The sequence below is a fragment of the Girardinichthys multiradiatus genome, chromosome 6 (genome assembly GCF_021462225.1).
Source record: "Girardinichthys multiradiatus isolate DD_20200921_A chromosome 6, DD_fGirMul_XY1, whole genome shotgun sequence".
NCBI lineage: Eukaryota > Metazoa > Chordata > Actinopteri > Cyprinodontiformes > Goodeidae > Girardinichthys > Girardinichthys multiradiatus.
Window position 1 is genome coordinate 14,461,128 of NC_061799.1, and position 22,579 is coordinate 14,483,706.

Consider the following 22,579-nt stretch of genomic DNA (forward strand, 5'->3'; position numbering starts at 1 on the left):
CAAATGTGCATGTGTCTGCACAAACAGTTAGAAACCGACCCCATGAGGATGGTATGGGAGCCCGACGTCCACAAATGGGGGTTGTGCTCACAGTCCAACACCGTGCAGGACGCTTGGCATTTGCCAGAGAACACCAGGATTGGCAAATTCGCCACTGGTACCCTGTGCTCTTCACAGATGAAAGCAGGTTCACACTGAGCACATGTGACAGACGTGACAGAGTCTGGAGACACCGTGGAGAGCGATCTGCTGCCTGCAACATCCTTCAGCATGACCGGTTTGGCAGTGGGTCAGTAATGGTGTGGGGTGACATTTCTTTGAAGGGCCGCACGCCCCTCCATGTGCTCGCCAGAGGTAGCCTGACTGCCATTAGGTACCGAGATGAGATCCTGAGACCATTTGTGAGACCATATGCTGGTGCGGTTGGCCCTGGGTTCCTCCTAATGCAGGACAATGCTAGACCTCATGTGGCTGGAGTGTGTCAGCAGTTCCTGCAAGATGAAGACATTGAAGCTATGGACTGGCCCGCCCGTTCCCCAGACCTGAATCCGATTGAGCACATCTGGGACATCATGTCTCGCTCCATCTACCAACGTCACGTTGCACCACAGACTTTCCAGGAGTTGGCAGATGCTTTAGTCCAGATCTGGGAGGAGATCCCTCAGGAGACCATCCGCCGTCTCATCAGGAGCATGCCCAGGCGTTGTAGGGAGGTCAAACAAGCACGTGGAGGTCATACATAATACTGAGCTTCATTTTGACTTGTTTTAAGGACATTACATCAAAGTTGGATCAGCCTGTAGTGTGTTTTTCCTCTTTAATTTTGTGTGTGACTCCAAATCCAGGCCTCCATTGGTTAATAAATTTGATTTCCATGGATAATTTTTGAGTGATTTTGTTGTCAACACATTCAACTTTGTACAGAACAAAGTATTCAATGAGAGTATTTTATTCATTCAGATCTAGGATGTGTTATTTGAGTGTTCCCTTTATTTTTTTGAGCTGTGTATTATCTTTGGTCCCACAAATGACAAAATAGATTTATATGATTTTGTATGTGACACGTGTGCCTTATGAGCTGTAATCAACTTGACTAACAGGGTTCAACTGCAGTTCATGTCAGAAATATGCAACAGTGAGTCACTGGTTTTTAATTTTTCTTCAGAAAATCACAAGATGCATACAAAATGTTAAATTTGTCTCAAGTCTACAGATCAGAGCTGTAAGATATATAGCCATATTCAATAAATTCGAATATTATTGACTATGGCTATACATCCTACAGCTTTGATCTATAGCCATATTCAATAAATTTGAATATTATTGAAAAGTTCAATTCAGTAGACAGCAGGAGATAGGCACCAGCTCTTCCGTGACCCACTACGGAATAAGCGGTATAGAAGAAGATGAAAAGTTCATATATTTCAGTAAGTCATTATATAGGGCAACACAAAAATTGATATTTTTAATCCTTTATTTCTGTTAATCATGATTCTATTAATTTGCACCAATGCATCTGACACTTTGCCTTTTACTTGGTGATTTAAGTATTAGATGCAGCTGCTTGGTCATGACAACCTGTTGGATGAAACTCTTTATGCAGTGTTCATAAGGTAATCTAAAGGCACTACACTGTCAAGAGTATTCACTTACCCATCCAAATTATAGTATTCATTTGTTCCAATCACCTCTATGCCCAGAGGTCAGCACCTAGCCATTTATTGTTATGTATTTGTTACCTAAATGAACTCTTGTTAGGAAAACATAAGAATCTTGTGAGTTTCAGAAATCTCCTAATTTTATTTTAGGAAGCTTATTGCACATTGAAATATCAAGATTGTTTGTCGTTCCAAAGATTTTTTCATTATTTGGATTTTTATTTTCATTTTTTATGTTTTAAAATGTAAACATCCTGCATCTTACATTGAAATAAATCTCACAGTTATAATTTTCTTAGAACCCACAAAGAAAACACAGAAAACACAAAGTAAAAAAATACACCTTTTTACAAATGTCACATATTGTCCTTAACTTATTATTATTTTTTTTTTTTTCCCCCCACAAATCCAAACAGTTGTTGTTGCACAATTATTACAAAGGAAAAGTTTTAACTGTACTTCCAGTTTTTGTTTTTCTAAACATTGTATTGGACTATTTCATGAGCCTCTCTCAATGAAAATGTCAATGCAAATAAATCTTTGGGTTTATTTGGTCTATGATAACATTAATCTATTCTTGAATATGAACTCCTAAGCACAGATGCAGGGATAGACCCATTTCTATAGATTCTCAGACAAAACAATCAAACAGTAATGAGCAACTAGGGTCTTGCAAAAGTAATTATACCACTTGAACTTCAATGTTTGGTGTGATAGATCAACAGAAAGTAGTTCAGCATCCCTGATCAGGGGTATTTGAGAAAAGCGGGTTGAATACAAACGCACACCAAATTTTTCAGCTTATTATTTGTATTGAAAACAAGGACACCCTGTTTCCTTTTATTTCTCACTTTTGTGCGATTTTGTGTGGATCTATTGCGTAGAGTCCTAACACATTGAAAGTAGTGGTTGTAATGTGACAAAATGTGGAAAGGGTCAAGGTGTATGAGTACTTTAGCAAAGCACTTCAACAGGTAACATGAGGAGGAAGACATTACAGGAGAATAAAACTTCCCTGATCTCTTCTGATATTTTATATTTATGTTAAGGTAGAGGAAAACAAAATAATATAACAACTTTCTTCCTATGTCCTAAAAGTCCAGATTCTGTTAGGTAACATTTAAAGATGCTTTGTCAAAAAAGTATTTCACAAGACATTTAGGTTGGCTATGTATTGACACCCAGAGAATACTTGCTTGTGAAGTTGTAAAATACATGTGTTTTTGTCTTTAACTTTGATGTCTTTGACTGTAATGTCAGAGGTTTTGGACTCGTTGAAGCTTTGTGTGTTTTTTGTTGTTTTTGTAGAGTTTCAGTGAAATGATTCTCAGAAGCAAAGCAGAACTGTTTTTAGGCACAGGGTCATGAAATCATTTAACATCCTAGAGATTAACCAAAAAATAAACCATTAGCACAGCTCTCGTGCCCTTTTTATACACAAGACTTCACAATAGGAAGTTCTCTAAGGGATGAAAAAGCTAATCAGCAACAGAATCTAAACCACTACTTGTCTTACTGGTGTGCAGATCATAGAAAGCTGATCAGCAACATTGCAAAAACAGCCCAGCAATTAATAAACACAGCAAAAAGACTAAGATCTTGACCCTTGACCCTTCCTCTCAGCTTACTAATACAAACCTAGTCAGGGAACTGCATACTCTCGAACAGGGGCCTCAAACTCCAGTCCTCAAGGGCTGGTATCCTGTAACATTTAGATGTGTCTCTGCTTCAGGGCACCTAGACCAAATAATAATGACATTGGCAGAGCTCTAACCTGGTTGCCAGCTGATGAGGTGATTCAACAATTTAATTCAGGCATGTTGAACCAGGGACACATCTAAAGGTTGCAGGACACCGGCCTTCCAGGAGTAGAGTTTGAGACCCCTCCTTTCGAACAATCAGTTTCTGAGAGTCAACTGGTTTTTTTTTCTGTACAAGGATGATGCACACAATAACTGGTATGGGTGCTGATGTTGTGGTCAACTGATAAACATCTTGTCATAGAAGAACATTTAGCAATCCTCCTGGTTGCACCTACAGTACTCTCTCCAGGGTTAAAGGTATTGTTTTCAACACTACCATTTTGGTGTGTAACCTGTTGGAACCTTCTTCAGAGACCAGGTAAGTTTAATTGTCTGCTATTTCTTTCAGGGTCATAATTTAAATGCAAATGCTGTAATTGTTATTATTTACCTGAGGAGTGTCATCAATATCTAAATAATGTTGATCTGTTGTATCTCATCCAAGTAGTTGTCAAGCAACTCAGTTACCTCTGAGAGTCATAGTCTGTCTATGCTTCTTTTGACCTGGCTTGTTTTAACCTGTGCCACCAAATAAAAAAACATTTTTGCAATGTAAAAGAGTGAAATCAGCATAATGAAAATCTCCTTTCCTGCTGTTTCTATTGAAACATGTCTACAGGTGATACATAAAGTCGCTTTGAGTTGCTCAGATCACTTTGCCCTTTGGTGCTGAAATACTGCTTTTGGAAAAACAAGCACACCCAGATAATATATGATGTTTTAATATAATAGCAACGATTTACCTTAACTGTTTCAAAGTCAGGACCACATTTGCACAGAAAAAATGGCCTGGGTGAAATTCTATTCCAGAGGAAAAAATTTCCAAGTCAGATAGGTCTGATTAAGTTCAAGTTTTGCTCCTTACTTACCCATCCAGACTTCTCCAAACTGTCCCGCTCCCAGTTTCTTCACCATCTTTATTGAATCTTTGGAAATCTCCCAGGCATCCTTGTCCCACGGCCTCTGGGCTTTGGGTTTTACACATGGATTTTCCAGTTTACGACAGAGGCCATCTGCCTTGTCTGCAAGGCACAAAGGAACAATCTTTCATTTTACTGTTTCGTATTTTCCAGTGACAATTAGGACTATGCAAGTTTAAATCTAAGCTTCATTTAAACTTAATACCCATTTCTCGTCATGAAGTCCTACTGACCGGAACTAAAAACCCATTAGCCTTGCAAAACATAAAAAGGGAAAACACTTTGGATTAGCAAAACTGGTTGTTTAGGAATCTTGTCATGGTATTTTGTTTCTAGGGAAATAAAGACTTTCATGCATCATTAACCAAAAACCAGTGGTTAATGAGAGTTAATTCCTAATTTAACAAGGGAATCAAATAAGTTCTTGTATAGGGCCAGGTTGGTTTGCATAGCTTTTTTTCCTTAATAAATAAAATAATTGTTTGGCATTTTGGTAACTCAGCTTATCTTGGTTTAAGGATCTGAAACGTTTAGGTGTACAAAAAAGCTTAATCAGAGAAAATCTGAAAGGGGGAAAATACATTTTTATTGTACTGTCTCTAAACATACAGGGGTTGGACAATGAAACTGAAACACCTGGTTTTAGACCACAATAATTTATTAGTATGGTGTAGGGCCTCCTTTTGCGGCCAATACAGCGTAAATTCGTCTTGGGAATGACATATACAAGTCCTGCACAGTGGTCAGAGGGATTTTAAGCCATTCTTCTTGCAGGATAGTGGCCAGGTCACTACGTGATACTGGTGGAGGAAAATGTTTCCTGACTCGCTCCTCCAAAACACCCCAAAGTGGCTCAATAATATTTAGATCTGGTGACTGTGCAGGCCATGGGAGATGTTCAACATCACTTTCATGTTCATCAAACCAATCTTTCACCAGTCTTGCTGTGTGTATTGGTGCATTGTCATCCTGATACACGGCACCGCCTTCAGGATACAATGTTTGAACCATTGGATGCACATGGTCCTCAAGAATGGTTCGGTAGTCCTTGGCAGTGACGCGCCCATCTAGCACAAGTATTGGGCCAAGGGAATGCCATGATATGGCAGCCCAAACCATCACTGATCCAAACCATAACTCTGGGCTTGCAACAGTCTGGGTGGTACTCTTCTTTGGGGCTTCTCCACACCGTAACTCTCCCGGATGTGGGGAACACAGTAAAGGTGGACTCATCAGAGAACAATACATGTTTCACATTGTCCACAACCCAAGATTTGCGCTCCTTGCACCATTGAAACCAACGTTTGGCATTGGCATGAGTGACCAAAGGTTTGGCTATAGCAGCCCGGCCGTGTATATTGACCTTGTGGAGCTCCCGACGGACAGTTCTGGTGGAAACAGGAGAGTTGAGGTGCACATTTAATTCTGCCGTGATTTAGGCAGCCGTGGTTTTATGTTTTTTGGATACAATCCGGGTTAGCACCCGAACATCCCTTTCAGACAGCTTCCTCTTGCGTCCACAGTTAATCCTGTTGGATGTGGTTCGTCCTTCTTGGTGGTATGCTGACATTACCCTGGATACCGTGGCTCTTGATACATCACAAAGACTTGCTGTCTTGGTCACAGATGCACCAGCAAGACGTGCACCAACAATTTATCCTCATTTGAACTCTGGTATGTCACCCATAATGTTGTGTGCATTTCAATATTTTGAGCAAAACTGTGCTCTTACACTGCTAATTGAACCTTCACACTCTGCTCTTACTGGTGCAATGTGCAATCAATGAAGACTGGCTACCAGGCTGGTCCAATTTAGCCATGAAACCTCCCACACTAAAATGACAGGTGTTTCAGTTTCATTGTCCAACCCCTGTATAATAATTAACAAAAACTTTGGTTTTTGAATGTAGCCTATACATTTACTTCCCATTATAAATTTAGGTGTAACTAAAATAGCACAACAATTTATTTGCAGTCTTAGCCAGATATGATAAGATAACATTTTGTTTTTTAATTACAAGTAAATGAGTACAAATATTTACACAGAAAGTTACTGCCATCAAGCTTTGAAAATTTACAGGAATTATAGTACTGCAATATTTTAAATGTTTACGACTGTATGCTTCCTGCTGATCATCACTCTAAAAAAAACATTTTCTCCTTCTGCCTAATCTGCTGCTAGCAATTTACTCAAGACTGAGTCAATAGCCATTACCTTACTCTCAGCTAATTTCAAGTGTTTTCTCTTAAATTCCCAATCCATACTCACTGTGGTAATGTTTGATCATGCTGGTGATGTTGGGGAAGGAAATTTTGGGAGAGACATAGAAGCCTCCATTGTCCAACTTTCTAATTTTATAATGTTTTACTGAATCCATTCCCTGGGCATCAACATCTCTGATGGACAACGAGAAATTCCCTGTGGGAAAAAGAGTTCAAGCTGAATCCCATCTCAAGTACTCATGCTGAATGTGAGGGGATTTTATGTGTTGTAATTGTTGTACCTTTCGATGTTTCGCTTTCCCTGATAAGATAAGAACCTGGTTTGTTTGCCGGTGCCAACAGCTGCCTCTCTGCATCCTTCCTTGAAATGTCTTTGAAAAACCACCTGAAATAATTTAGGAATGCTTTTACAGTGTGATGCACGGCCTTAACTAAGAAGACACAATACTGTTTCTTAAGGTAAGCTGAAACTGACATCATTGTAACCCCCACAAGATTATACTCACTCCTCTGTTTCCATGGTATTAATTTGGGCGACATAATTGGATGGGATGAAGCCTTCTTTGTTGGTTGTTACAGACTTTGCTTTCCACCAATCACCATGTCTGTAAAAAATATGAAAATACATTTTCAGATTTATGCTTATGTGGCAGATTTTCACTGATTCAGTGGCAATTCAGTGTAACTCACTGACCTAATAGTAATGTTTTTGGACTATAGGAGGAACCAGAGTACCTGGGGGAACCCATGGATGCACGGGATGAACATGCAAACTCCATGCAGTAAGACCCCAGGCTGGGATTCAAACCCAGGATCTTGGCTCCAACATATGGGGCCACTTCTCCATGTCTTTAAAGAGTTTTGTCCTGCATTTTGTAAACTAAATTAGACTAACTAAACCTGAACTCTGTACTTCTACATTCAACAGAAATTCTCTCAAAAGAAACTCTTTTAATTGTTCAAAATTAGTTTGGTTGTGTGGGAAGCAATTGGACAACATGGCCATGTCATGGTGCAAGGTGGCGAGGCAGTGCCAAAGCACAAACAGGAGGACACTATCCGCATGGTGAGTTGAAAAGTTTAATAAGAACTGAACTAACACTTACAGTAGGGAACACAGGCAGGATAACAGGCAAGAACACAAAGACACGGAAACAGGGATGTCAGCAGTGGATCCGACGGAGAACAAGGAGAACCAGGGGGTATTTATACTGAGGAAGGTAGGAAAATGGACCAAAAACATGGGAAACTAATCAGGAGGAATGTGCGGCAGCTGGTGACCAGGAATGCAAGGTGACTAATGGAGGGACGTTCAGAATCAGGGAATCTAACAGGGCAAAAATAAGTAAACAATGGAATGAACTAGAGAACATTAACAGGGAGGAACCAGATCTATCAAGAAATACAAACTCAAATAACACAGGAATCCAAGAAAGTAGTCTAAACACAAGAATAAATCATGAGCCTAATCCGATATGAACTGTAACTTGAAGAACACAGACAGGGAAGTGCAGAGAAACCAACAAAGAACCAAAACTGAAAACTTGACATAAACAGTTTCAGGTCTGCTAGGTTGGCCAGGCTTGTTTGTGTCTGATTTTCATTCTTCCTGACAGAATGTTTAAATAATAAGTAACATTTTCTTTAGCTGATTTAGTCCACATTAACAATGAGCCCACTTACTCTTCAAGGATTTTCATCTTTTCTCCTTTCTTGAATCCTAGGTCATGATGATGAATAGCTTCATAAGGATACAGGCCAATCACCAATTTAACAGTCCCTTGTTTCTCTAAGACGGAAAACACAAATGTTAACTTGTTAAACACCACATGATAAAATAAATGTTTTTAACCAATAACAAATAAGTCCCATTATAGTACAGAGTGCATGATGATAAACCAAAAAGTGGAAACTACAGAGGATATCCCTGCTTGTTAACTATAAAATGTTTAAGTTATCTGTTTTTATTAGCATTTGAACAAAAACATTTTATTTATTTATATTATTTATACCCTCAATTGTCAGTGTAGCTTCAATGAGCTGTATATTGTCACTTCAGATTTGCTTTAAGGAACTTTCCCAAAACTTTGTCTCAAGTTTTATCTTGTAGAACTAAATTAGAAAAGTTAAACAGGGAAAGACATATAAAAGCCCTAGTATGCATGTTTAGACTTCAGTTTACTTGGCTCCAGGTATAATGCAATGCTTTCACCAGAAAGTAAAATACCTTCCATCTGCTGGAACATTTGACCTGGTAACAGGGAGTTAGTCTGTGAACAAAATCAAAACATGTTATACATCATCATTTGTTAGACATGTTAGACATCATCATTTGAGAAGGAGAAGTTGTGACTAGTTAGAAAATATATTAGTCACCCTATTGCCAAACAGTGGAAAAATGTTCTTTATTGTTACCAAACTTTTATGCTTAATATATACAATATTTCAACTGTTTTAGCCATGGTTATGGCACATTAGAGTCCATTGCTTGATTGGATTCTGTCCTTTGGGCTCAAATTAGTATAAGGAATCAGGATTTTTACATGGCTCAGCTTCCTTTCTGCTTACTTTGTTGTCTCTTGTATTGTGGGTGGGGTCCCTGACATAATGTGTTGACTCAGATTGTGCAGCCTGCCCTCCGATTTTCTGCTCCATACCACTCGTCAAACCTCCGTTCAGCGTGGACTTCAGACAGCCCATCCTGCCTGCAGAGGGAAGTGAGAAAAGGGAAAAGTGGGCTAGACTGTTGCATAACAGCTGGTGGCTGTGCTTCTGTGCTTCACCAATGCCTTCTGTGCGACCTCACCCCAGGGCAGTATGGCTGGCCTGGGGTGATGCCTTATGTATGCTGCGGCCTTCCGGAGCCGAATCCACCTGTCCTTTGCTGCTTTTGGGAGTTAGAAATACCGGATTAAATGAAAGCAAAACATACAAACCCCATTCCAATCAAGTTGGGACATTGTGTAAAACATAAATAAAAGCAGAAATCCTGTTAAATCTACATGCAACTGAATACACTATAAAGACAAAATATTTAATGTTCAAACTGATAAACTTTGTTTGTTTGCAAATATTCACTAATTCTGAATTTGATGCGTGCAACATGTTCCAGAAAAGCTGATAGCATATTTGTGACATTTGCACGACCCAACCTGTATGTACATTTATAGCGCTTATATTGCGCCTAAAAGTTGCTTAGTAGTTCTATAGTTACGTATTTTATTTCTACTTATCATTATCACTGAGATTGATGCGTTTTATTTTTTTACTTCCCTGTAATACACAACCATAAGGGCAATAAATACTTTTATAACCTCCACTTGTGTCCAGCTTTATATGCTGTACAAATCACAGACTGACATTCCTAATAAAATTGCCCATGTGATTAAGATTAGACCGAATACTCCAGTTAAGCATGAGAGGAGGGAGAACAAATTACATTGTCTGTCCTCTTGTCTTAATACACTGAGTGCAAACAGAGATATTTACAACATGTCTGCAATAGCGCATTATTATATTAAATATCAAATAGCTTTTTGGTGACTGTTTAAGAAATCTGCTTTCTAAAACATGATCATCCACCTTGTTTAACTGACCTAATAAACACAAACGCCAAACAGTCAAAAAGATTATGTTTATTTTACAGAGACACAGTCGGTCTTTTCTTTTAATCATGCAGTAAACACATGCTGTATGTTTGTTAATTTGATTAGTCAGGGTGTCTACAACCTTTGGCTACAGAACCACAAATGGCTCTTTGGACCTTTCACAATGGCTCTTAATGACTTTGGCTAAAATGATAAAGAACCAAACTTGTGTTTTCAATATAGATACAATTGCAAATGCAGGTTTTAGAAGTTTTTCAGTTTTTTATAGAAAAATTGCATTAAAGTTCAAAAACAGAATGTCACTAAAATTGCCATTAATATTTTTCAGATATTAGGTTAGAAACTTTTACATCACTTTCCACAAGTATCAACATCCCATAGAAGAAAATGTATCCATACTGTTTTTGGAAAAGTTTAATTTTTTCCTTTATTTTAAAACCTAAAAATAGGAATAAAATGGTGGTTCTTTAAAAATGACATCAAATTTTCTTTAGTTGATATTCATAAAAAATTATAAGCTGTCTTTTTCAAAAAGGTCATGTTTGTGGCTCTAAAGTTTTACTTAGCTGGACTGAAGGCAAACAATGCTTCTTTGGATTGGGACCCCTGAATTAGACAAATCTAAAATAAAAAAAAAAATAAAAAATGAAAGGGTACATGCATAAAAAAACAGACCCAGAGGAAAATTTTTCAATGTTACACAGCGCTTTATTAATCTACAAAATTAGTTAAATGAGGTGCCCTGGCAAACCAAATAACCAAACACAGCATTATTTTAGAGATATGTACTAAGACTTTGGTGGACTATTAAAAAAAAAACATCTGACAATCTACTCTGAAATTGTATTACAGGTCCTTCTCAAAATATTAGCATATTGTGATAAAGTTCATTATTTTCCATAATGTAATGATGAAAATTTAACATTCATATATTTTAGATTCATTGCACACTAACTGAAATATTTCAGGTCTTTTATTGTCTTAATATGGATGATTTTGGCATACAGCTCATGAAAACCCAAAATTCGTATCTCACAAAATTAGCATATCATTTAAAGGGTCTCTAAACGAGCTATGAACTTAATCATCTGAATCAACGAGTTAACTCTAAACACCTGCAAAAGATTCCTGAGGCCTTTAAAACTCCCAGCCTGGTTCATCACTCAAAACCCCAATCATGGGTAAGACTGCCGACCTGACTGCTGTCCAGAAGGCCACTATTGACACCCTCAAGCAAGAGGGTAAGACACAGAAAGAAATTTCTGAACGAATAGGCTGTTCCCAGAGTGCTGTATCAAGGCACCTCAGTGGGAAGTCTGTGGGAAGGAAAAAGTGTGGCAGAAAACGCTGCACAACGAGAAGAGGTGACCGGACCCTGAGGAATATTGTGGAGAAGGGCCGATTCCAGACCTTGGGGGACTTGCGGAAGCAGTGGACTGAGTCTGGAGTAGAAATTTCCAGAGCCACCGTGGACAGGCGTGTGCAGGAAATGGGCTACAGGTGCCGCATTCCCCAGGTCAAGCCACTTTTGAACCAGAAACAGCGGCAGAAGCGCCTGACCTGGGCTACAGAGAAGCAGCACTGGACTGTTGCTCAGTGGTCCAAAGTACTTTTTTCAGATGAAAGCAAATTCTGCATGTCATTCGGAAATCAAGGTGCCAGAGTCTGGAGGAAGACTGGGGAGAAGGAAATGCCAAAATGCCAGAAGTCCAGTGTCAAGTACCCACAGTCAGTGATGGTCTGGGGTGCCGTGTCAGCTGCTGGTGTTGGTCCACTGTGTTTTATCAAGGGCAGGGTCAATGCAGCTAGCTATCAGGAGATTTTGGAGCACTTCATGCTTCCATCTGCTGAAAAGCTTTATGAAGATGAAGATTTCATTTTTCAGCACGACCTGGCACCTGCTCACAGTGCCAAAACCACTGGTAAATGGTTTACTGACCATGGTATCACTGTGCTCAATTGGCCTGCCAACTCTCCTGACCTGAACCCCATAGAGAATCTGTGGGATATTGTGAAGAGAACGTTGAGAGACTCAAGACCCAACACTCTGGATGAGCTAAAGGCCGCTATCGAAGCATCCTGGGCCTCCATAAGACCTCAGCAGTGCCACAGGCTGATTGCCTCCATGCCACGCCGCATTGAAGCAGTCATTTCTGCAAACGGATTCCCGACCAAGTATTGAGTGCATAACTGTACATGATTATTTGAAGGTTGACGTTTTTTGTATTAAAAACACTTTTCTTTTATTGGTAGGATGAAATATGCTAATTTTGTGAGATAGGAATTTTGGGTTTTCATGAGCTGTATGCCAAAATCATCCGTATTAAGACAATAAAAGACCTGAAATATTTCAGTTAGTGTGCAATGAATCTAAAATATATGAATGTTAAATTTTCATCATGACATTATGGAAAGTAATGAACTTTATCACAATATGCTAATATTTTGAGAAGGACCTGTATACCTCCCACAGTCATCTCATTAGCATTAATATTGGACATTATTGCACTTCCTGTGCTATAACAAATGAAATCTTGCACACATAAATGGTTGAGAAAATGTCAATGATACTAATAAAGTGTCACAAATTATTTGTTACTTTTATGCAGTGATGTGGCAGTGATGCAGAAGCAAAAGTTGTGGACATTTGAATTATAACATGCAAAGCTGCAGGAATATCCCTGGAAAGATTTGTACCAGTTGTTATTCTGGGAACCAGGAACACTGATCTGAAGGTCAACCTCGGATGCAGTACAAAGCTTCACTGTAAAATCATTTGACAGTTTGTGAAATGTGCACATTGGTTTTTACTTTTTGCATGTATATATTATGCAGCAGGTACAAAGCAGGCTGTTGTGATAAATAAATCAATGTTAGAATATTAAGAGCAATTCATTGACTGGAAAAAAATGTTATTTCTTGTGGGATATGTGAAGAAAAATTTACAATGGATCTCAAAAGCGAACACGACTCAGTTAAATGCCAGGAGTTTGGGGTGTAAAAACAGGGTTGTACAAATAAATGAAAGAAAATAAAAGCCGCGATAGCCTGCTTGTATAAGTGTGCGTAGTCGAAGACAGTTTGTTTCATGCTCTGTTTGATCCAGTTTTAACATGTAGTGTTCTTGAGTTAATACCTGACATCAATCATAAAAGATCTGATTGACCTGAAGTACAGTTTGGCTTGTCCCAGCAAGACTTTTGACATTGGCTCATTTGTATCCTTTGGCTAAAGCTATAGTTTGCAGAAAGGTTGCAAAGGATCTCATTGGACAAAGGCAGCAGTAAGGAGTATAGTACAAAATAATATATATACACCATGCCAAACTGAAAATAGTTATTGTTAATTGGAGAAAATATTGGGAAATAGAGACAATACATGACAAATTTGATTTATTAAGAATTGATGAAAAGACAGGGCAACAGCAGTGAAGAAACTGTCAAGTACTGACTTTGTTCCACATGTGGCAACATTCTGCTGTATTTCATACATATCTGGAATAAAAAGTTGGGGTGAAATATGAAAGTCTTTTATTCCAAACAAAATGTTCGTGCCTGGCTCATATATTCCAAAACCTTGTGGGAAAATGTGTTCTGGTCTGATGAAACTAACCTGATTAAGATTGCATGTTTGGCCCAAAAACAACACTGAGCAAAACCATACTCACAATGAAACATGGTGGCGGCAGCATCACGCTGTGGGGTTTCTTTTTTCCAGGTGGAGTTAAGATTTTTGTAAAAGTGAATTAGATTGTGAGCAGTTGCAAAAATGAGTCTGCTTTGATCTACCTTCTGCTAGAAATCTGAAGGTAAAGGTAGTTTCACTTATCAACAGTGAATCCAAACTTTCTTTCAAATTATACTGGCTTTGACAGAAGAAAGGTTTTAGAATGGCCTAACCAGTGACCGGAGCTAAGAATTTACCTGAAAAAGCCTATGGACCAGAGATGTCCTTGAAGTCTGAGAGATATGAAGAACTTTTGCTAGGTAGACAAAACAAATATGACTAAGTCATGATGTGACTTATTGACAGACTCTTACCAAAGAGGACTGCGTGCTGTTTTTAAATATAAGCTACAAACTTTTAGTTTAAGGGCGTGCATACTTATTCAACCAAGTTGTTGTAGCTTATTAATTTTTTAGATTTTTTTCCCCTAATATTTGCATTTGTTTTACAGCTAAATTGTTCAGCATATATGTCACATTAAAAGTGAAAAAATGTATCATGGTCTCATTTTTTATGTAAAAAGAATGACATTTTAACATGGGTGTGAACACTTTTGAGAGCCGCTGTGCATGTCTTAACAACAATAAAGCCTCTCATTACTTGATTGTTGCAGTGGTCTTTTAATTATGCCAACACAAGCTGTTTATTTTGAATGAAAGCAGAAATGAGGCTCTGAGTCAGTATGCTTTGTTCAGATCATTGCCCTTAGTGCAAAAAGTCGAGATCAGGTGATTAATGTTTACTTGAATCTAACTGTACCGCAGCAGTACAGTTAGCTTTACAAAGGTACAATCTATTAAAGGTAAACTCTCTGAAACTCAAAGGCTTTAGAATTTATGGGGCAATCTTGTCAAAAGCCACTGGTCAACCACAATGTTTATTACTTCCAAGTAACTAGCTTGATTCTTGTACCTCTTGTGATGTCATTAACCCAAAAAGACTCAAAGTAGATGTGGCATTTTTTTTATCAGTATGCTTCTTAAAAACATTTCATTTTGTGAAACCTTGTGGTGAAAATTCAACCACCAGAGTCAAACAAGGTGAACTGGAACACATAAATAAAATTATTTATTCTCTGAAATAATTTCAGAGCGTTACGATTAAAAGACTTAAACTAAAAGTTTTCTGTGTTCTAGTTTCATCCATGTGGCTTCTGATCGGACTATTTCTGTTTACCAGCATTAAGGCCGCAACCTGCCAGAAAAACCGAGACATTTGGTGGTGTCTATATGTATCAATGTGGACACACAGGTAGCCAGTACACATGCTACCTCGAATGCAAACCGCAAGCATCAAAACAAAAGCTTCCTGTTCTGACATATGGCTGTTCTCTTTCAGCATAGACCTGCAGTGTGGCAGAAACATTCACAATCACCCTCTTTGGACTATAAAACTGACAAACATGCACTTGTAATTTGTTGTATTGGGTCATGAATCAGAAAGTGCACATTCTGTCATATTAGAGTTTGAAGAAGGGAACCCACGTCCATTCGTAGCACATTGCTTCAGCAATGACACTTTTTTTCTGCAGGTTATTTTAAGTAGAAAGAAACTTTTGCATCAGAAAATATCTCTTGGCTATAGGGAAATGAGATAAGCATGCGCTTGGAGTAGATGTTAAATCCAGGAAAAGCTCCTTCAGTGAAGGGATGTGCTATTAGGGCAGCAATTGTAGGACATAAATCTGTGTAGTCTTAATGAATTATTAACAGAGTAGAATAATAGACAACAAGATGCAAAACTTAAATAAAAAGCTTAACTGATTGGACTTTTGGTGGAGAAATAGATAGGCTGCAAAAGCAGAAGTCACAAAAAAAATAACGAGAGCACAAAAACATTTCTGTCCTTCACCAGGTAAACAAAATCCAGACATTCAACAGGCCCTTTAGTCCAATGAATGCTCTTTAGAGTTGAGTAGGCGAGTTGGAAAAAAAGGAGGAAACATATAAAGGCCAAGAGGAATCATCAATGAAACTGTGCTAAACGTTTTACATATAGTTCTCATTGGTATAAATGTCACATCAATTGTGGCCTTCATATTATTTATTCATAAGGTTCTTTATTTAGATTGGAGCAATATCTGAATAAATGCCCCTAGCAAGTTCAATAGAAACAACATGCGTTTTGCCGCCATCAGCAAGGTCCTGTCATAAGAATGGAATATTTGGACTTTCTTCTTATCAAAAACAGTACAGTTTAGTTAAGCTGGTTGGTTACTTAGCATTAACCTTTAAGCATTGTGTATATGTTTTTCAATTCTGTCTCTGTGTCAAGGAATTTGACCTAAACTGTGACCTTCAGATGGAAGGAAAATGCTCAGGATGTTCAAGAAGAACCCAGCAACAACCAAGTCTTAAACCTGTCATCAAATGGAAAAAGCAAAAAAACCAGTCACTGTTTAAAAGCAGGTTTTACCTCAACATGGACATAGAAGGACGACTGAGAAAGAAGTGCCTGCTTCAAAATCAATGCCCTCAAGCTTGCTTGAAACTTGCAGCTGCCCCCAAGTTAAAAACCTTTTAGAGAAAGGTTACTGGTCTGATAAGACAAAGAGAGGTATTTGAATGGTAGGAGTCAAGTTGAGAGTGTCAAAGCTAAAAACTGTGTGAACTGTCTAGCATGGTAACCAGAATGGAACATGCATCATTTTACGTCTCATTTAAAATTTGAAATTCTAAACTTTGCTGTGTTTTTTAGCTTGTGAAGGAAAAAAATACAACGTAATTAAATACAAATCTTGGCAATGCTAACACATTTTGACTGGAGCTGCTACGTCCACAGAGCAGGCAGAACCTGCAGATAGTGGGTTATTATATGAGGCAACTGTGGATCCATAGGAAGAATAGCCATCCTACATTCCAAATGTTGTGGGTTTGATTCCAGCTTCCTTCTGCCACATACTGATGTCCCTCTGGGCAAGGCACTTAACCTCAAGTTACCTACAGATCTGCATATACGTGTATGAATATGTTCACATTAGTGAGTGGGGCTTGGTAAATGTGGCTCAAGTGTAAAGCACTTTGAGTTGTTACGACTAGAGGAGCGCTATATAAATTTAGTCTAGTTATCATAACGTATAATTAAGATCATTACCTGCACTTGTTCACCTTGTGCTTATGTTAGTGCAGGTCATTTCATGAAAGCTTGTTCTATAAGTTTTGTTTTGAATTTTTTACTCTGCAATAAAAATGCTTTCATGTCCGCTTGCCTAACAAAGCAAATGGGAATATAACAATGACTCTGGGGCAATTCAGGATTATTGGAAGTTCCATCTAAATGGTAAATGGTCTGCACTTGTATATTGCTTTATCAAGTCCCTTGAGACCCCAAAGAGCTTCACACTACAATCAATTATCCACCCACTCATCCACACATTCACACAGTGACAGTGGTAAGCTACATTGTAGCTACAGCTGCCTGGGGTAGACTGACAGAAGTGAGGAGGTATGTATAAAACAAAAAAGTGGTGCTTTACAGTCTTCTTTTTGACCACATTACACCACTGTAACATTGTGGTACTGTACTCTCACCATTCCTCTTCACTCTGTACACCTCAGACTTCCAGTACAAGACAGACTCCTGACATCTGCAGAAATACTCGGATGATTCTGCAGTCGTGGGGTGGATCAGAGATGGACAAGAAGCTGAGTACAGGAAGGTGGTGGACCGCTTTGTGGCATGGTGTGGAAACAATCATCTCATTTTGAACGTGACTAAAACAAAGGAGATGATTGTAGATTTTAAGAGAAACAGGAATAAGTCAAAAACTATTTCTAACATGGGAGAAGAAGTGGAGGTGGTGGAGGAGTATAAATACCTCAGTGTTCACCTGGACAACAGACTAGAGTGGAGATGCAACTGTGAAGCCATCTACAAGAAGGGACAGAGCAGACTGTACTTCTTAAAGAAGCTTAGGTCCTTCTGTGTTTGTAGCAAGATGCTGCATATCTTCTATAAGTCTGTTGTGGAGAGTGTGATCTCTTCTGCCATCATCTGCTGGGGAAGCAGCATCAGAGCCAGGGACTTAAAAAAGCTCAACAAGCTGATAAAAAAGGCTGGTTCTGTTCTGAGGACTCCTCTGGAACCCCTGGAGATCATTGTGGAAAGACGGATTCTTCATAAAATGAAGAACATTATGGAGAACCCTGAGCATCCTCTTCATGAGACTGTCCTACAACAACAGAGTGTCTTCAGTCAGAGGCTTCTTCAGATCTGCTGTAAGACGGAGCGCTACAGGAGATCCTTCCTGCCCACAGCCATCAGCATCTACAACGGCTCTTTGAGGAAACCTTAATAATATGAGCTATAACAACATTTAATTTCCCTTTGGGATTAATAAAATATGATTTATAGTGTCAAACAGAGAACAAAAGATATTTCTCAATCTCATTGTCTCTGTTCTAAAAGGGCAGCAAATCTTTTTAACATTAGAAAATATTAGTTTGTAATTCCTTGTCTCTTTTCCATTTTCATGATTTCTGAGTGTTCTGCTTTTTGGGGGGCTGTTAAAAATGTAATTAAGGTCATTTAAAAAAATTACCTAACTTTGATTATTTGGTTTATCTGAGCACGTTTGGTTGTTTTCTCTCATCAAATGTCTGATGGTGTTGAAGTGAACTCAAAGCACTACAGGCAGCCAAACTGAAAAACCTCCAAAAGTACAAATATATTCAAAACAACCGTATTAATCTTCAAGAATTCAGCTTTTGTGATTGACTACTCTAACGTTATTGATAACTGAAATAAAACGCTGGATCCAGTATATTTTTCACCTGACGATGGCACCAAGGAATTAAAGGTCCACCTTGAAGGTGTGTGCAACATTTCAGGATCTTTCCTTTAAACCCACAAATGTTTGCTAGTAAAATTTGCACAGGTTTATAATTAATTAGTTTTTTTTTTACTTCCTCTAAAAGATCCTTGTTCCTAAAGCTAAAGCTTCAATCACTGATGTCATTAAAAAATTCACATGGAAGTTTGCACAGCTCAGCTGAACTGATTCACAATGTTTAAACAAGAGAAAGAAGAAAAAAATGTTCAAACAAGAGGGCCATAAAGATTAAACAGAAGATTGCAGCGAGTACACAAAAGAAAAAGGCAGAAAATGATTTTTTTCATGCAGCTGGTTTGGTGCGGTTTTTGTAGTCTTATTGTATGCTGTTGGTTCAGTGCCTCTGCTGTATTTTTAACATGACAGGCAGTAAACAGCCGGAAACCCCCCCCCCAAACCTTTTAGCAATAGTTTGAAATAGTCTTGTGTAAACTTATATAAAACCTGACATTTTAACTCAAAAACCGCTGAGAAACATGCTGATAATTTAAGCGTGTCAGTTATCGTTTTTATTTTTTTTTTTTTTTTTTACAAATCCTACTATTTAGTGGAAAAATTTCAATTCTTCAAACTGATTTCAGACACATATGACCTGAAGCAGAACATACCTCTGTATCCCCGATAAAAGAGACCAAATAATCCAGTATGTCAAAGTTTCTTTTCTTTTTTTTTTAGTCCTCAGAAATGTCCTCCGTGCTAATCATCAAAGCGCTGACACAAACACCGACACACACGCACACAGTCTTACAAAGCTTGACAAATGGGTCATATGGCCGTCGTGGACTGCTGCGGCAGAATGAGGAACTTAGAGGAGCTGCTCGGGGATTTTTCTATCTTACCCAAACTTCCTGGTACAATTGTCTAATGATTATTTGCATAATCAGCAACTGACACACACATTTGTAGGCAAACGCACAAAGGAATAACTGTCTATTTTTCAGGCTAGAAAACAGAATTTATTATAGGAACTGCAGTGACAGATTCTGTTCACCCTTACATTGCATGTTGAAAGAAACAATTTCTAAACATTTCTCATCAGTGCCTTGCAAAAGTATTCACACCCATTGAACTTTTTCACATTTCGTCTCGGTACAAACAAAAACTACTTGGCATCTGAAATCACCTAATTACTAGAGTCCAGTACGGATTTAATCTCAGGAGAAATTCAGTTTTTCTGGGAACGTTAGTGAACAAACAGCATCATGAAGAACAAGGAACACTGTAGACAGGTGAGGGATAAAGATGTCGAGAAGTTTAAAGCAGAGTTAGGTCACAGAACAATTTCCTGATCTTTGAACATCTGACATAGTAATGTCCAACTGATCATCTGAAAATGAAAAGAGAAAGGCACCACTGCAGACCTGCTCATACATGGCTGCTTGCTTTAACCCGGCGGGGCAAGAAGAGCATAAATAAGAGAAGCAGTAAAGAGCTTCATGGTATCTAGGGAGGAGTTGCAGAGATCTAGAGCATGCACTCCACCAATCTGGCCTTTATGGAAGCAAGACGAAGGGCATTGTGGATAGGAACCCATAAGAAGTCTAGTTTGCAGTTCGCAACAAGCCATATAGAGGACGCAGCAAATGTGTGGAAGAAGCTGCTCTGAATAGGTGAGACCATAACTGAACTTTTTAACCTACATCCAAAATGCTATGTGTGGAGGAAAACTAGCACTGCACATGAACCTGAAAACACCATTCCAAGGCTCAAACATGGTGGTGGCAGCATCTTGCTGTGTGGATGCTTTTCTTCACAGAGCTGATCAGTTGATTGAAAAGTGGATAGAACTGCCATGTACATATGTTACAGGTTACAACAAACAATCCAGGGGCAGAGGTTAACCTTCCAGCTGGCCAACAACCTCAAACTTAATGCTAGATCTAGAATGCAATGGTCTAGGTTAGTGGTCTCAACTGCAGTCCTTGAGTCACTGTTCTGCAACTTTTAGTTGTTCCCCTGCTTTTTCCACAACACCCTTTTCTGATCTTTTGTGGAATAAAATGTGGAAAACCATGTATTTCTCCCTTAGATTTCACAATTAAGCACCTATTTGCGTTATCACATAAAAAAACAATAAATAAAAACCAAACAGAATGTTGTGGTTGTGACATGGCATAATGTCAAGATGAAAACTTTAGCAGGGCACTGCATGCATCGTCAATTCTCCCACAGTGCTACCTGCTGGTCAGGCTGCAGAAATGCAACAACACAAGTGACTTCATTTTTCCCCTTTTTATTGATCATCTATTTAACTTAGTTAGACATAGGAAATAGAAAATATGGTTACAGAGAGTCAGACAAAAAGAAGAAACCATGCAGGTATTCTATACGCTGAATTATGCAAAGCGGAACTTGAAAAGTCTATCAAAACAAACAAAATAAGAGCAACATTTGCTCATTACAATATTATCATGAAAAATCAGTCAGAGTTGAGGTTGCAATAGGGAACAAGGAAGAGAAGACGGGACACTCATGCAGATTGGTCTGTACATACAATGAGCATGTACTAGTTTTATACAAATGAGCAGGATTGTACTTAGCCAAACATTCACACAATCAGAGACGTTAGTGTTCCTGGAAGCTCTGCTGACAGTTGCATATTAACAATTAGGAGTAGTTTGTCAGTTTGGGCCACTGCACTCACTGAGCTCACTGCTGAGAGCAAGAAGAAGAGAAGAGGGACGCCACAGAGACTCGCTGGTTTATCTCAGTGATCGTAAATCTGCACTTGTCCTCTAAAACAATAAAAAATCTCACGTGTTGCTCTTCAAACCAGGAAACATGTGGACACAAACAACTAGGGGGGGAAAAAAACACAGATAATTTGTAGACCAATCAAAATTTAACAGAATCTGACCCAGAAGAAAAAATGGTTTGGTGTTAAATCTCAAAGATCAGAAGAAGTCAGGTTTTATTATCTTTCAGAAACCAAGAAGTGCTTTTCTAACTTTTATTCTACTGCAGTTTTATGTGTATGCGGCCGGCTACAGTTACTCTTATTTTGCAGATCTGCAGAGAAATCTAAACAAAGGCACTGAAAGAGATTTTAGACCTTCGAGGATTAAGGAGGAGCACATATATGAGATTCCACAGTGGTTAAATTTTTTTATTTAATCTTGCAGTTGTACAGATCGGCTTGAAGGTGCATTCTTCCTCGCTGCTAGCGGGGGGCGACTCCAAGCGATAAAACGGAAGTGAAATGGTATTTAAGTCTTAGAAGAGCTGACCTCACCCTGATCACATGAGTTACATGTAATAAATACTTCTCTAATGTTTTTATGGTCTGAAAGGTTTTTATGTTTTCCAGATTACAGTCCACATTAAGATTTTAATTCGCAACAAAATGTGCCTTTCAAGATCCACAGCTTTCTAATCACTAGCAGATAAAATAAATAGTAATCTAGACCCAACAGTGGGATGTTTAATATGCTGTGTTTAGCTTTGTGAACCAACATGAGTACAAGGTCACACATCAGCACGTTTACGCACTTAAATTTTTTCCCTGAGTCTCAGTTTAAAGCCAGGAAACATCTCAGCTCTGTTCAATAAGATTTATGCATGTGCAAATGTTTGCAGCAGCCACGTTGCTCATGGAAAACTTAGCGTTTATATTTGGTTCTATGCACTGTAATGGAGGTTTTCTTTTCAACAGGCCAGCAATTGCAAATGGCATATTTTTTGCTTGATCGACAGGTTAAATAGTGAAAATCCAGATGTTTATTCAACTGTTTTATTAAATGCATATATTTCCAAGGTGTTCCAGGAATAGAAGAGATAAATAGTCCTTTCAGCGAGGTCTGGCTCTGCCCAG

At 38.5% G+C, this 22,579-nt stretch overlaps 1 protein-coding gene across 3 annotated transcripts in view; it reads right to left on the minus strand.

Annotated features, from left to right (window-relative positions):
- The window catches only part of lyn (LYN proto-oncogene, Src family tyrosine kinase), a 39,721-nt gene extending 20,143 nt beyond the window's left edge, over positions 1-19,578 (minus strand). Inside the window, exons 1-9 of one of the 3 annotated variants that reach the window (XM_047368044.1) lie at positions 19,377-19,578; positions 9,410-9,487; positions 9,172-9,308; positions 8,831-8,873; positions 8,287-8,392; positions 7,110-7,208; positions 6,885-6,988; positions 6,650-6,799; positions 4,330-4,482 (exon numbers count right to left, since the gene is read on the minus strand). In XM_047368044.1, coding sequence (XP_047224000.1) covers positions 4,330-4,482; positions 6,650-6,799; positions 6,885-6,988; positions 7,110-7,208; positions 8,287-8,392; positions 8,831-8,873; positions 9,172-9,303 — 787 coding nt within the window. In that variant the 5' untranslated portion in view covers positions 9,304-9,308; positions 9,410-9,487; positions 19,377-19,578. Of the gene's footprint in view, positions 1-4,329; positions 4,483-6,649; positions 6,800-6,884; positions 6,989-7,109; positions 7,209-8,286; positions 8,393-8,830; positions 8,874-9,171; positions 9,309-9,409; positions 9,491-19,376 lie in introns of all 3 variants that reach the window. The other 2 variants (XM_047368045.1, XM_047368043.1) reach the window with 2 other exon arrangements.
- Between the last annotated feature and the right edge of the window lie 3,001 nt (positions 19,579-22,579).